The 17,737-nt window shown below is 27.6% G+C and overlaps 1 protein-coding gene across 4 annotated transcripts in view; it reads left to right on the top strand.

Annotated features, from left to right (window-relative positions):
- Positions 1–17,737, top strand: part of LOC129989389 (synaptogenesis protein syg-1-like) — a 223,882-nt gene that overhangs the window by 97,132 nt on the left and 109,013 nt on the right. For all 4 annotated transcript variants that reach the window (XR_008785764.1, XM_056097902.1, XM_056097904.1 and 1 more), the window contains exon 3: positions 16,164–16,502. Coding sequence is in view for 3 of the 4 variants with exons in the window: in XM_056097902.1 (XP_055953877.1) it covers positions 16,164–16,502 (339 nt within the window). In the remaining variant the exon portion in view is untranslated. The remainder of the gene's footprint in view (positions 1–16,163; positions 16,503–17,737) is intronic.

Raw genomic sequence — 17,737 nt, 5'->3', positions numbered from 1 at the left:
TTCCCGACACCCTCAGTGTGGATAGGCACTGAGGGATAGATAATGCAAAGCCTATAACGCATTTTACTGTAACCACATGTCCTATTCAAGATTGGGTCTTTCTTTCTAGTCTCTTGTCACATGGACGCTTCTACCTTCTGCCCAAATGTTCTCAAAGCTGTCTTTTTAATAAAATACCTTTTTATTCTTGATTCTGAGTATCTTATTCATTTTACCTCTATTCAGATATGCTTAAAATATGTATGTTATGATTTATCTTTCTTTGAGAAACACATTGCAATGTTGCAAATGTTGCATTCGGAAAACCGTCTTGTCAATTTATTATTGTACTACAACATAAATTAAATCATGTCTATTTTTAACGTCTAAGAATTATTGAATGTGGATTAGATTACAAATTTTGCTCATTTAAGAATATACACTCATTCTCCGAGATGCGAAATACATGATTTAGTACTAAATCCTTCAAAGCTGAGAACATCAGAAAAAAAGGATGTAAAGTCCCATTTTTCAATCGTGTATTGGTCTTTGACCTTTAACTGGGGACGTGCGGTCTGTGAGACCGCTAGAGATGTATTTTCTGTCCCCCCATTCTATTTTTAGCTCAATTGAATGGATTGACCCTGTAGCTTCCTATTTTGTGACATTCAATACACGTGCACTTTTTCAACCGATTTCAGCAGATACTTTTTAAAATAATTCAGTTATTTCTTCGAGAGCAGGCTCTACAATCGCATCTCCCTGTTAGTGTCCCAGTGATAAACAAGGCTTAGCAGAGGGCACTAAAACATGGGCTCCGAAATATCGTCCAGTTTACTGATCCTATTATGAAGCAGTGCTCCAGACACTTTTAAATGAAGCAGAAAGTGATTTTAATGATAAGGAAAATTGTACAGAAGAGTTTTTCGATGAAAGTTCGCATTCAACTGATTCTGATATGTATGTTCAAACATAATTAATATTTCTAGCGATAATGTATTTTTAAAAATTTATAAAATATATTAATATACCAAGAGATATATATACAGAATTTATAGGTTGATTTTTATACTAGTTCTTAACCTGTATGTTTAAAATGCTCTAGAAAACCGTGCGATGAAAATCACACAAGACGATAAAAAAAAGGGCCAATTTTACCCATTGTTTTTTTTTTATTTTTCATATAATTGTTGAATTTTACATTATATTGTCTTCTATATACCTTCATATACTGCAAAAATAAATATGATGTAAAAAGTATTATGCTTTTTCAAGAATATTATTTATTGTAACATGTAATTTGAGAAGAAAATGTATGTTCCAACGCATTTACTTTTTTCAATGACTATATATTTTGAAAAATTTTTTAAACATATCTATATATCAAAAAAAAAAAAAATCTGAAAAATATACTGGCAGTTGTTCATACTAATACATTAGAAAATTTTATTTGAGTCCAAATGAAATTCTATCTCGTAGACCGCACCTCTCCAGTTAAGTCCTAAAATTTCACCTCCTCAGTTAAGGGTTAATTCTAAATTCTGTCAACTATATCTTAATTAGTATAATTCTATTTGTTTATATATATATATTATATATATATATATATATTTCATAAAAATTTAAAATAAAGGTGAGTGTTTATCTTTTTACCATCACTAAATTTAATTATTGTTCCTTTTTTTCTGTTTCCTAATTTAAGAGTCTTTTAGAAAAAACATGCTGTCTGCTACTCTAATTAGTGCTACTAGCTCAACAACTATTTTAAATTAGAAATAAATAGAATATAAATTTCACACTTAAGTGAGCAACATATTAAAATATAGAGTAAATAATATACTTAATTTGAGAGAAAATTTAAGCATTAATATATAATGCAATAATTAACATTACAACGCAATATCGTCTGACAGCTAAGTGAATATATTTAATCCCTTTCAACGCTTATTATAATTTATCTTTAAAGCCATATGTATGCAAATTTTAATGGTTTACAAAAAAAAATCATCTTATGTAAAATTCAAGTTACGAAATTGTTTTCAGAACACAGCACTTACATTACTCAGGGGATGTCTACAGTACTTTCTTAAGACCGATTGAGTAATCTTTAACTGCAAGAAAGGGGACATATAGAGGTCGAACTATGCTATACCTTTATCTGAATTTCTGCTGGTCAGACGGTGGAAAAAAATCCCGCTAAATACCTCGACTGCTTCCAGATTATTAGGTGGCACAAATGATCCTGGTATTAACTTGTAAGATGTCTGATCTTGTTACTTTTCTTTCAGACACATAAATAGAGTGAGTTACAGGTTGTGCCTTACATTCCTTTTTCCATTAAATCCATTAGTTATTTGTTTTTTGTATATCTAACTAATTTTTATATATATATGGGCAGTAACTAACATATATTCTAATAATAAATTTTGAGAATCTAAACTAAATTTTCTACTATTCATTTCTCAGTTATTAGCCCTTTGTTAAATAAAATATATGTATTTTTCCGGCTTGGAATTATTTAATCTTAGTACATTTTAGCTATCTGTCGAACAAGTGGGCTGTGTTGGCTTGGTAATATGGTCTTCGCTTCGGAATCGGTGGGTCTCATCTTCGAGACCCGATTCCACCAAAGAGCCATTGTGTAAGCGGGTCTGGTGCACGTTAAATCCGTGGGGGCCAAACGTCCTCCCTCTGGTGTGGCGTGGATGTTTGGAGAGGAGGATGCCAGCGCAGGTGTTGTCCTCGTCATCTAACTGCAGTTCATTCCATCCCAAAATAGCCTTAGTGTTGCTTTAACCCTTTCTAAGGCCGTTTGAAGTATGCTTCACACCAAATTTATCAAACTTTGCATGAAATTATGTTGGTTGGCATAAGTTCAGACAATTTATTTTAGAAAGACAGAAACTTAGATGCTTCAGTGCTTTATCTCACACAAAATGATATGTCTTGGTTTGTCACTTAATTATTAATTAACCAAATTAATTAATTAATCAAATTAAATGTATCTAATAAGCTAAATGAATCCCTTTTCTTATTCTAATTTCAAGCCTAAAAATATTTTAACATAATATGACTAGAAAAAAGTGGCCCTTTAAAGGGTTAAAACGGAAGTTAATTTAATTAACCAAAACTAAATTGTCGAACAAGTAAATTTCTAAAATCCTTCGATATGTGTAATTTAATTTAATTTTCTATGCGTAACTTAGTAATAATGACTCTCCTAACAAAACATTTTTAACAACATATTGAGAGAGTTGTTGTCATCTATATACTTTTTAAATTGTGGTATTTTCCTAATCTTTCACCTTTTTGTTTATGTATACCCCTTTCGTTTATGAACTTTCTTAAGGAAATTAAATTCCATGATAACATAATGTGTTTGAAAAATTTTATTGACCGGTAATCCATCTTATAACTGCACATCATCTTTTGAAGGACTTTTTTTCGTAGGTTATCAAAAGTTTCGTAGCTTATAAAATGTTTTATAAGATTTTCAATCTTGCTTATAAACAGTGCAGATAAAAACAAATAAAGCATTCCCTCGGTTTTCAGCAATAGAGGAAAATCGCGCATTTAAATATTTCACGAAATAATAGAAACGATTTGAATTTCCTATACAAATTGAAATATGGTATTGAAAGTTGTAAATAAATACACTTTTAAAAAATTATCAAAAATTCAACAAAAAATTGCATGGTAACTAAAGCAATATAAATGAAAGAAAGGTTCTTAAATTTGAGACAACATAAAAGGTATTCCTGTGAAATAATGTTTTTGATAAATATCGTGGCAAAACGTCTGATTAATTTTTAACGAATTCGAAAGAATATCTTCAAAATACTCATTACTAATTTTCAAAGTAATTTGATGCCGAATGGACAGCTCTAAAGGGAATTTTATGGTCTGTAGTGTGGTACAAGATACACATATACATAATATCTTTATTATTAGAAGAGATTCTCATATCCGATTTTAGAGCACTATGAAAAAATCTTATAGGTAAAAAGTCATTTCAAAATTAGAAGAAGAAATAAGTAAAAAACGATAAAGGAACAGACAGCACCGAATTAGGATTATCTCAATATACAGTGATATTAATGAACAGTGACATAAATATAATTTTAATAAAACATATCAGATATTTTTTGTAGTTTATTTATCTTTAAAATAATGCTATGATCAGTTTAAGAAATTCTCTTAAATTTGAAAACATATTATATTGATATTGTATTATCTTTCTAATTATTTCAGACGATAAAATAGGTTTCTCAAATTGCCAATTTCTTTAAGTAAATAAAACATTTTTTTTAATTCTGAAATCCATATCAAACCACATGGTAAGAATCAAATAAAACATTTTAATTCCTAGATCATTTCTCTTTCTTTATTTTCTCATATATGGTACAAAATTACCTAAATTTTCTAACAAACATTTTATGTCTGTATTGTCCTTCTTTTGTCTTGACTTTTTCCATACTCAATTTATAAGTTCTGCAAGTGACTTTAATTGCTTTCTGGGCTATCCTCTAATTGAGGATAATAACCCAATGTACTTAAACAATCCAATTTAGACAACTGTTAGTAGCCCAATATACGGAACTTTTAGACAAGAAAAGAAAGTTTAATTTTATCTTTAAACCATTTTAACAAAATTATTACAGCATATTCTAACTAAAAGTGTTTCCCTTCTGATAATATAACAACACATTTTGGTACTTTCAGACAACATTAATGTGATTAACCTCCTGCTAAAATATTTAGTTAATGATACAAAAAAGTAACACATTTTCTCCTACTGTAATTTCATAATACATTCTTTAGAAAAATTATTCTATAAAACACATTTTTATTTTTACAATATAATTTATGACTTATTTAGCAGAATGAAGCAAGCGCTACAAGTTTAAACTGGGCATCTTTTCAATACTAAGAATTCTCAGTTGTAGCTAGTAAAATAAATAGTTTTGTGAAATCTATGTTTATTCAAAAACACTTTTATTGGCAGAATCTATAAAAAATCCACTAAAAGGGCATGAGATCAAAAATTACTTAAACAAATACTATTTACAATATCCTTTTAAATAATCCTTTGGTACCCTCGAAATAGTTTCACCTACATTTAATTTTCATCTGAATTACACCATTTAAAAGTCATTTTTTGTCATCATAAAAAGTTCCATTAAATAATATTACGTTTATTTATTTATTTATTTTTTTTAATTTGAAACTATTCTAAACTATATTCTAAAACTTTGCCAAGTAAAATTATGTTACGTGCGTGTAGTATGTTGAACCCGAAATGGTCAATACATCGACAAGTAATTTTTTATTTATTCAGTTTATTTATGATGAACGACGTGTTTGGTGAAGAGAAACCCGTTTTAATACGCTAAAATAAATATAACGCCGTATTCCAGAAATGGCTTTACATTATTAATCGATACTCGTCTGGGTCATTTAGCCTGTCTGACCGCATTTCGTAAATCGTTTTCCAAATAAAATAATGTGGCATTGCTACCAGCTCCACTCAGTCGATGTATTATAGATGCTCCGAATTTTATGATAAGCTATTTTGTAATATATCTAACAATCTTTCTTTAAGATTACATTTAGAAATAAAGAAAATAAATGCACAGACACATGGTTAAATTTACCTACACTTTGTAACATAAATTTACATACATCAAATTTTACTTTCCTTTATGCTTTTAAATAATAAACATTATACAATTGGGATATGTTTGAATTTTACATTATAACCCGTAAATGGAAATAGGAATTTCCTCACTCGGCCAAAGACATGGAGTCAAAATGACTCCATTGTTATTTTTCTTTTTTGTCTTTTGTAAACGACATTGGAATTTAGTTTGGAAACAGAATACATTCTGGAAATCATAAAGTTGCAAAAAATATTAAAATGAAAAATTTTAGATATCATAATATTAAATGTTGGAAAGATGTTATAAGAAAAACCGAGACAATCTTTTAATGAGTATTTACTTCGTTTAGATATTATGAAATTACACTAATGTTACTAATTATTAGAATTTAACAAACAACAGTGAGGAATACTATATTTAAAATATTATCTTAAGAATATTTCTTTATTAATTTTGCATTATTCAAATTAAAAGCAGTTTCAGAGACATGGAGTCAATGACTCCATAAATAACAACAGAAACTTTCAAAAAGAATAACTCGATTATACGCAAGTGTTCATACTTACACTTTTGCAAACATACTGCCGAAAGAGCAACTTTAAGGTACTGAGGAGTTGATTGTATTCAAGGACAAAATATCACGTGATAATCTGAGCTAAAGAACAACACGGGGACATTTTGACTCACGTCTCCAGTTGCGGGTGAAGTTAAAATTATGCCATTTGCTATAATCATATTCTAGAACAAAAAGTCCAAAGCAATGTAAATTATTTCTCTTAATAAAAAATATTTTGGTTGCTGATTCACCAGAAATGCTGATTGTTCTTAATTTCACATAAATCACGAGAGCATAATTTTAGGTTTTTGAATCCCAATAAAGCATTTTTAAGCAACAAATAGTGAAAGACATCATAGTCATGTTATTTTAATAGCTTTATCTCTGTTATTACGGACCTTTCTAATAGCGTTAGTTCCTTTAACAACGAATTAGAATTAAATATTAAGCATTAATTACATATACTGAATAAAAAGGAAGAAAATGATGAACCCGGCCTGAAGACATTATCAAGGGTCAACCTCAGGCAGGGATTCAAACCAGAGATTTTTTCTGTCAGCTTTTTAACTTTTTTCCAAGTATTGACACCTCGTGATCTGAAAATCCCAAGAAAGAGAGATTTTTAGAAAACAAGAATTAATATCAATAAAGTAATGCCATCAAAATTAGACAATGATAAACAAAATAATATTTCAAATTTCAAACCAAAGCAAAACCAACAGTTAATAATAATAGTAATTACTGTTCTAATCTAAACTCTAAAGTTTTTAAAAAAATTGATTTTCTTACAATTTAACAAGATTAAAAAATAATGTAATAACAAAATTTCTTACATTTAAGCAACAATCTTATTAAAAACTTTTAATGATTTTCCCTAAAACTATTGCAATATAGAAATTTCAATAAAGGAAGTTTTTTTTTTATTTTTTTATTTTCTAACCTATATTCTAATATTTTCACAACTGAAGATATGCTTTCTAGTGTATTTTCTTTGGTTTTAATTTCAACTTAATAGATGGCGCCGAGATCGTTCAATTTATTTCATATGATGACGATGACCAAGCGTTGTAGGTGTTTTCAGCTGTAAGCGCGGGAAAACTGAATTTAGATTCGTATGATGACTTTGCAGTAATAAGTTTAGTTTTCTTCATTAAAACCTTTTAGAATACATTTATATTCATCTGGTATGTTCTTTGCTTTTATATCGTTTTGATGCATTTTTTGTTTTATAATTTCAAAATTGTTTTAAAGTGGTTTGGTACGATTCAATTTTATTGTGGTTTCGCTAGTATTTGAATTTTGAAATAACATTTTGTTTATTATTGTCTAATTTTTTTTGTCATTGATTTATTGATATTAATTCTTGTCTTCTAAAAACCTCTATTTCTTGGGATTTTTGAATCACGAGGTGTCAATACTTGAACGAAATGCAGACCCCTCACAGACGCATATCTTTGCTTAAATCTCTGCTTGAGAATCTCTGCATCATTTCCTTCCTTATTTTTTGCAATTTATACTTAATATTTATTTCTAATTGGTTAAGTTCATTTGTGTTTTAGTTGTAGCCGCATACAATGTATTTTCATTTTGATAGTTTTTAACTGAAGAAATATTTACTAGTTTACTAAATATTCCCTTAACTTAAAAATGATACTAGCGGTTTCGGCTATTAGATGCTTAGCAATTAACATGGAGGAAAGACGTTTCGTTTTTAGAGGGTTCAAATTTAAATGTCCCTGCAATCGATTTGTGAATTGCGTTTTGCTGTAATACTATTTTTCTTTCTAATTATTCCTACACACTGAGCAGAAAATAGGCAGATTCTTTCCTTAGCTCATAATAATAAATGAATATCACCGATATAATTTGATGAATAAAAATGGAAAAGGGTTTGAATTTCTTTATAATCATGAGATCTATTGTTAAAAATTGTATAATTATCTAAAAACGTATAATCTTAGGAAGATTTTGCTTTAGTTAAATTCGCATCATTAAAAGAATAATTTTCAAAATTTAAAATATTATAAAATTCTTTAATGTACATTAAGGATTTTAGACGCTATTGTGGGAAAATGCCAAAGTCTTCTTTAATTTTTTAATTTTCCATAATTGGAATAAAAATTATAAAAGAATTGGTTCGAGCTACGTATTCCACTCTCCGAAATATTTATATTTAGCAAATTTAGTAGGACTAGGACAATCATTATAAATTTCGTAGTAGGTTTTGTATATAAATTGGTACATAAAAAGATGTTTGAGATTAAATTCTAATTTAAATAATTAAAAACTTCTCAGATATAACACATGGCAGTTTGTCTGTTTTCGCCAAATGAAGCAGAAGTAAGAATATTTGCGTAATTATAAAGGTATCTAATAATCTGAAAGTCGGGGACAAATTTTTTATACAATTTCAAGAAATTTTAAATTTGATTATAAATTCCTTATCTGCCAAAATTTTGAAATTTATTTTTAATTTTTTTACAATAGAGTCTCGTGACAGAAAATTTTGATTAAATTGAAATTTCCTGTTAAAAATAATTGGGAAATCAATTTTGTAATTTCATCATTCAATAAAATCGTTTGGGCATTTTAAGTAATATAAAACTGTTATACAATATCTATTCAAATTAGTTCTTCAAAATAACAAGTTCTTTTTTTCTGGGGGAAGAATGGTTTGACATGTTATTAAAAAAAGTATATCTTCAAGATAAATTGTTTTTATCGGTAAACATTTTAAACTATAGTGTAATTGTTTATTTTCCTTAATAGATAATCGTGTACATTTCGGCAAAATGCTTTTTTATGAGATTCTAATTGATAACAGCATATTTTTATTACATAAGAGATTGAATAAACAGATAAATAAATCGCTCAATAGTTTCATAAAGCATTTCCAGGTTTCCTTAAAATCTCATATAACTTCTTAAACTTTCCCATCCTAAAGCCTTTCTTAAACAATTCGAGAAAATCCCATATTTAACAATAACGTTGCCTTTAGCGCAAAGATAATCCGAAACAATACTGCTTATGCTTAAGTCTAATCTTTCAATACCTTATACTTTCGAGGCATTTACCATGAATCATCTGCGATCGGTAATCCTTCGTGAGGTAGACTAAAGCAAAGGACCATTTGCGAACAACCCGTCCTCCTGAATCCGAAATCCGCGATATTCTGCCCCAATCTCCCCCGCACCCTCCCAGCCGGGGGACGAATTCCCCTAAGGAAACCTTGATGGCGGGACGTGATGCGATTTTGGATGGACGCTAAGGCGATGCTTTTTGACTGGTCTTGTGCTGCAAAGTGGGCTTGGGGAATGTGAATGAATCCTGGTCTGGGGGTTTCTCAGACGGAGATTTTTGGCCGAAAGGACGCTTTCACCATGTGCTGGCTGATGATGGTTCGGATCGAATGCAGTCGGATTACGATGGAAAGAAGATCTAAGATTTTTTTTTTTTTTTTTTATCTTGGACCCACCATAGTGAAAAGATGGAAACAGATGCAAATCTTTTAGAGTTGAGCTTTTTTTTGGTGAGAAGAAAAATGGATTATGATAGTTTTCTTTGAACTTTTAGCACATTTTTTGCATTTGGATTATTAATGTATTGTGGTATTAAAGATTCTGTGCAATTTGCACGAGTATTCAAGTTCTTCGATTCTTATGGAATCTACAATACATGATAGGATTTTTTTGTCAAAACTTTATTCTAAAATACAGAGATAGAAAAGGATATGCAGGAATAGAAAATTTATTGAAGATGTCACGTTATTCTAAACTTTTTTTTGTTTCTGTGTTTCCTTTATTTAATCTGTTGAAAGAATTGTGATTGCCAAATAAATGCATAGTTTCTAAATATTTCTATGTTGATACAAGTCTTTTATAACTAACAAAATCTGCATTTCTTTTTTACTAAATTGATGGATAATATTTATTGAATGAGGAGTTCTTTCACAATTTTATTTCTTATTCATTTTTCTTTGGGTCAATTAGGTATAAGGAAAATAAACCTCTCAAAGGCAGAATTTTGATAAAAAAGTTGGTTCTACCACATGTTGAGAAAATTTATTTTATTTAATATTAAAATGGCAAGCTTCTATGTTTTAAAAATCTATTTTAGGATATGCTTATAAATTTCCAGAAACTGCTTGAAAAAATTTCTACATTTAAATATGGTGATGGTTTAGCTCAGATAAATCTAGTCATTCCTGATAGTAGATAGGTACTGCATATTAACTCCTTTTGAATATGGATATGGTAATGACATATTATAAAGGCGAAGCATTGGTAACTAATTGTGATCTAACTGATACTTCAACCCTTTTATATTTGTTTGCATATATATAAATATATATATAATATAATCATGGAAAAAAATCAATGAAAAGTAAGTAAATGGCAAATTAATGTACATTGTAACGTGACACATATTTATCAGTCATTTAAGCTAACATCATTAATCATTATTTAATTGCATCCAGCAAATCCGGGCTAATTACTTTTTATATGACAACTATTTTACTAAAAGAAGCATATTAATAATAAAAAGTTAGCATAAAGAATAGTATCATTCGCATATTCATTAATATTTTGAATAATTATTAGATAGTAAAAAAATGAATTTATTTCAAAGGAAGCAATAAATATGCATATAAATTCATTTTCATTCAGAATAACTTACATTAATACTTACAAATAAGCTAATTGGGTCAACATTATTAAAAATATTTAAATTATAAGCTTTTACATCTATGAATTATTTAAAAAAAATACTTTATCTATATATTGAATCGAATTACCTCAAGTAGCTACAAATAATGTACATTAATATTCTTTAACTTGCGGTTTGATTTTAAAACTATGGGAATTTTAATGATTTTCTTTGAGATTGAATAACGAAAAATTCTGTTATAATGTTATTTTATATATATAGAAAAACTGATTCTGCAGAATCAAAGAAGTTCATATTTTTAATGATTTTGATGACCTTTAAAATATGAGTACAGATTACCCTTCTATAAATTCATAGAATGAGAATATTTGTATTCTTAACAAAGTTTTCGTTTACAAAGTGTCATATTTTTTACACTATATATATTTCCATACGAATGTATATAAAAAATGTGTATATAGCGAAATTCAGTGGAATTTACAGAATGAAAACTTTTGTATTCTTAATAGACATTCCGTTTATAAAGTGTTATTATTTTTACACTATATATTTTTTTCTATAAGATATTTTGCAGTTAGGTTATTTTTCTACTTTTAAGTTTTATACAATTTACATAGTTTTGTTACTGTTCATTAAACTGTCATGAAATTTTGATTGAAAATGCTTTTCATAATAGAAAATATTTATTTTGAAAATAATTAAATTTTTTGTCGTATTTTTTATCAATATACTAGTCAAATAAGAGAGAATATTTTATAATTATCGGCTGAGAAATGAGTCGCATACTCAGCGGAAAGAAATCTTCTCAATTTTGTGCATTTAAATCTATCTCGAACTTTAAATATATATTATTAAAAAATAAATAGTGAAATATATGGCATATTCCATTTGATGGAAACAGCTAAAATGACTTTTTCCAAATTTGATCATTCTATAAAAACTATAAAAAAGTAGAAGATACTTTTTCTTACAATAATTATCCCATTATAACATTTTAGCTGTTTCTCTACATCAATGAATTACTGAAACAAAAAGCCAAAAAAAGTGTACAACTTGTTTTTTCCAATTTTTATTTTTCTAGTATTTATTTCTTACGTTCTCTGAAATGTGTTTTCCCTTTAATTTGAGAGCATCTTTCACACAAGAAAACACTTCGGATTAAGAAATAAAGTTCCAACTAATCACTTTATATCAAGTCAGAAGTTTTTTTAACCACTTTTTTCGCTTGTGGTCAGTATGTGTCTAGAATTTTTTCTTTTAACTAAATTTGGATTTTTTTTAAAAAAATCATCTAAATAGTATGGATGAGCAATGAAATTAATATATAAATTTTGATGAATAATTAAAAATGAGTTTTATACATCGTTTTGTGACTTTTTAAAATTAATTCTAAATGAAAGTAGCTCTTTAAAAAACATTTGTCATTATTATCATCTATACAATTTCTTCAGAACATGCGTTTTAAGTGTTTTCTTTTTCTAAATCATCTGATTTATATTATTATAGATTAATTTTCATAAAATATAACTAGAAATATCATCAACGAATACACAATGACATAACAGATTTAAGTAGCAATTCTTAAAGAAAGCAACAGAAGCCAATTTAAAAGTAATGAGATACATATTGTTATAGCATATTTAGTATATTTCATATATCAGTTGTTGCATAATATAAAAATACAATCAAAGAACGCACAGTGAATCTACTGGGTATCTTAGACCCCTGGGAAATACGTTCATTTTGTGCGCAACTGGTAAATTGAAGCCTTTCTTAAACAAGTGTTTATGGGTGGGGGGGGGGTATAATATTCCCACCAACACAATTCAATCCAATGTTTGACCGTAAAATTTGCGAAGAATTGTGGGAAATTAAACCTCCTCTAATGAGTATTTCAGAGTTTAAAAAGTTTTTTAATCCGGATTTGCCTCAAAAAACTTATTTAAATACATCATTTTTTTTTCAAACATAAAGCAACATTGAAAAATTAAATTGGGAGTGATAATGAATTTCTAAATTCCGTTATTTAATTAATTGTTAATTAAAACGAATAATCAATTGTTTCAACACATTTTTACAAACACAAAGCATCGTAGAAAAAATTAAATCAGCAGGTATAATAAATATTAAAAATTCCGTTTACTAGTTAATTTTGAATAAAAAATATAGTAATCAAAGAATGCCTGTATGTAATTTCTGTTAACTATAAAAAATTTAAATATAAGCATCTGTCAGAGAAGAGTGATCATATTATTTGTTAAAAAGTTACTTATGTACAATTATAATAAAAGTGTAATAAAATATTTTGTATTTCTTAATGTTGAAAAACTAGTTATTTAATCTTTAATATTTAAATGCTTAAATTTATATATTTTAATTAAAACGCTTTCAAAATTCAGTTTAAGAAAATGTTGATTGAAATCATGATGATAATTATTTTCCTATTTTTCACTGTTTATTTCAAATGCAAATAATTTTAAGAGAAACTGAATGCGTTTTTGAGTAGCATGTATGCAAGACATTTACTTAACTATTTCGAACATTAGCCATACTTCTTTTTGAAAGAAATTAAGAAAAAATTATTTCAAAATTAAACTTAAGATCCTGAATTGGAATTCGAGTTAAATTGGAATATAGAAAATTACTTTTAAATACATTTTAAAGTTTTGACTTATAATTTTTTTGTATACTTTGTTTGACTTTATAAATTTTGTTTTGTCTGTTTTTGTATTTTTTTATTCTTTATGGTAACCAAAAATGTTTAATTAAATTCAGATATGCGGCAATGACCTTGTATTCAACCAAAATACAATATTCATAATCAAGAAAACTTCGTGAAAATAACTTTTTAGAAACGAAAGACAAATAAAATATATGATAAAATGTAAAAGACTATTCTGAAATGCAAACGCTTCTTCTTTCAGTTTCACGGTAGCTCCAGACAATGATTTGGATTCTTTACAGAATTTAAAATATGTATTTATATGTCTGTCTCTCTCTCTGGGTGTGTATGTATATATGTATGTTTGGGTGATTTATATTCTGTAATGCTTTACCTTATAGATTTTATAATGCGATTCAAGAATTCCTTGAATTTAAATATTTCGTGAATGCACAATGATTCTATTCAAAACGAAATATAATCAAATTCTATGGAAGTATTTTTATAATGTTGTTGTTTTTATAATTATGATTACTGATTATTTTTGTAAAAATGTTTGAATTTAAAATTTTATTCTTAGCCATAGACTTGATAGTAACAAAAAATATTTAAAATTTCGTTTTAAAAGTTGATTTTAAAGAACAAGAATTTGTTGTGATAAGGGAATTAAAATGAAAGAAGTGACATAATTGTTTTATTATTTTGAATTGTATAGTTTGGGAATCTAAAATTTTATAAAATTTAAAATAATACTTTTTAAGCCGAATTACAAATGATTAAATATAAAGATTACAAAAATAAAAAAATCTGGACAGGGAAAAAAAACTACAATTTATTACTTAATGCAAACGAATTTATTCTATCAAGCATACTTTACGTTTAATTTTATTATTTTTATGCCTTATTTTAACTCTGTCGGTACTGAGAGGCCCCAAACGCTCGTTCAAGATAAGTGCATTTGGCACCCGAAACGTCTGGATATCGTTGGAAAATTTCCTTTTCTTCGTTAATATGAGAGATTCAATACTGTCCCTGACGGTATTGACGATTTTTTAAAGACGTTCGTCCAGATTAGGTGTAGGAGATGGGGAGAACACTCAATATTTATATTAGCTTAATATATCTATTAGAATAAATGATCAATTTATAGCTAAAAGATAAAAAAAATGTTAAAAAAATATATTTTTACTTTCAAGTAACCGAAACTATCTTTATAACTACTTTTATTTTAATAAAAATATTTTAAATCTAGTGAAGAATTCTACAACCTTAGCATTTTAAAAATAACGTAATAGCATATTAACTTGAATAATAACGATATTATAACTTGTTATTTATATTATTTTTATTAACTTGCCATTGTAAATAGTAATTAAGGTTAAAATATTTCTTATAGAGAAGACAACATGTGAAAATATCTGAAAGAATTATAAATTTTCCAGCAAATCTCTAATACGGTACCTTTAATTTGATCGATGCTAAAGAAAATGTGAGAAATTAATATATTCTATTTTATTAATATTTTTATGAACAAACATTAAATTTCTGATAGATATATATTTCATTCTGAATACCACTGTATTTAAGTTGCGTTTTGGTCTCGTTTGAGATTAATGAATTTTTAAAGGTGGCGTCGAATTATCAAATATATTTTACGATTCCAAAATTTAAAATGCCAAACAATGTACCCTTGGTTTGACTCTCCTGATAAGTTTTAATTCATAGAAGAATTTCTATTAATTCTTTTTGTGAGAATTTTGTTTTATTAAATCTTACAGTGTTTTCTTTTTTATGGGGGGGGAGGAGGTGTGGAGTAATTTATATCTAAATGTAAAATATTTGTAATAAATGTATTTCTTTCTTTATAGATGCATTGAAAAGCTTTACTCTGTTCTTTGAAGTTCAGATTTTTTTTCTTCAAATTTTTATTTTTCGTGATTTTAAAATATTGATTCTTTGGATTCATTCTCTACTGTGAATCATTTTAAAGAAGAAAAAAAAAACATTACTACAGCAAGAAAATTATGGAAAATAAGGTGGCATATTTAACAAAATAATTACAAATTTAAGCTTCTTGATTCGTATAATTGAATAAAAATTTAGAAATTTGACTGAAATTCTATCTGAGTTTGAAAGCGTAAGAAATAGTAATACATTTGGTAATTAAAATTTAAGTGATTTAAATATAGAAACTGTAAATCTGCAATGTGAATTTAAAATCTCAAAAACAATAAAACATGCATGTGATGAGATAATTACATGATGTGACTACGTCATCATTCATGTAATTATCTCATCAGTATGTAATTTTCACATTCATAATCATCTCATCATTTTTTTCATTATGCTTGAAATTTCATCATGCATGTGATCATCTTAGTTTGAAATATAATACGATGCATGTTTTTCATTAATATGTATTTTTCTCACAATCCATCTTTCTTATCTGTATTAGAAAAGTATTAATTAAATTATATAATTAATTAATCACTAACATATATGTGAAAAAATATCAAAAATTACATGATAAAATATGCAAAAATGTATATAGAAGATTTTAAAATTTTAGTATATTGTTCCAAACGATAATTACTAATGTTATTTCTGGCATTAAACTATATTTGTATTCTTTTTCCAGAGGCCCCTTATCCACCCATTATCGAAGACACTACCATCCAGATAGTGCAGGGTGACCCCTTCACTGCACGTGCGAACGAACCAAAGCGTCTCCACTGCATTGCAAGGAAAGGAAATCCACCTGCAACCCTCAAATGGTTCTTGAACGACGTCGAGATTACCACCAATGTCAACCAGACAAACATCCGAGACTTGGAGAAGAGAAAAACATGGCAGGCCGTCAGCGCCCTTGATATGACCTTCACAAAAGAGGACAATCACAAGATGCTCAAGTGTGTCGCCATTCACGATGCGTATGACACCAAGGCGAAAGACATAACAGTGCAATTGGAGATCTTGTGTAAGTACTGCTCTGTTTTAGTTAGTCAGGGAATTTTGATGTTTAAAGATTGCAATTTGAGTGCAAGAAATTGTTGGTAACTTGCTACTAAAAAATCTTAAGTCAAGCGTTTCATTTTAAATTACTCTGAAAGGGGAAAGTTAAAGATCTATCTTATTTATTAATGACGTTCATCAAAGAGAGAGTTAGCACAATTAAAACTTTTATGCCAATGCACTTCTTATAAGTGTGGTTAATTATAGTTATTTTTGCTTAAGGGATACATATTGTATATTTCTTTCGTTGGAAAAGTTATTCCACTATCAAGCTAAAGAATATCTATTTATTTAATTTGAAACTGTTGATTTTGGGTAAAGAAACTTAAAGAAAATACGTATATCATTGCTTTTTAAGACAATTTCTAAGATGACGATTTCCTAGAATTAAGTGATATTTCAATGTTGCATGGCTGGAAAGAGAAGAAGAATATTAAAGCGTTTTAACTTGTATATCAAATTGCATAAGACCAACTTCTGCGCGAATAATCGCGTACCAATAATGTATAATACCTCATAAACGGGCTTCCATGCTCAAATCTATAATATGCAGCATGTTTGCTCTGATCATAGCCAATTAAGTAGACTCTGAACCATTGGAGATAAAATATTTCTCAACTGGAAATGCGCTTATATCCTATGTTTTTTAGATCAATGAAGGTTCTACTGATAAAATCGCATTATTAGAATATTTTATAGTTCTGTCCTATGAGTTGCATTTAGTTTATTTCTTTTTAACTGAGCAAAGTTTTAAATAAACATAATTCAATATTAAAACAAGCCAAGTTAAGCCGCTTTGAATTTCGATATTTTAAACCTATCAAAGGTTTCTTTGAGGGAAGTGCTTCCCTTTGGTCTTTATATCTTCGAGAAATCATTGAAATGATATAAAATAGTTTAAAATGGTGGTGTCCAAAATTCTGATGGGGCAATTTTTATTACAGAATATTGTAACCGTTTTTTTTTAAATGTAAAATGTGAATGAGTCAAACATATTTTACTAATTATGACTAATAGGACCGAAATAATGTATAAATATTCAAACGTTGGAAATTTACACAATTCATGTATAGATTCGAACAAAATAAAATTTAATTTTTTACGTTATTTTGATAATTTTTTAAAACGAATTATTAGATGCTTTTATGTATTTTGATCATTTTTTTCTCTTTAAAAAGGCATTTATTGAGGAAAATTGGT

This window comes from Argiope bruennichi, chromosome 10 (genome assembly GCF_947563725.1).
Source record: "Argiope bruennichi chromosome 10, qqArgBrue1.1, whole genome shotgun sequence".
Lineage (NCBI taxonomy): Eukaryota > Metazoa > Arthropoda > Arachnida > Araneae > Araneidae > Argiope > Argiope bruennichi.
This window is presented reverse-complemented; position numbering and strand designations above follow the sequence as displayed.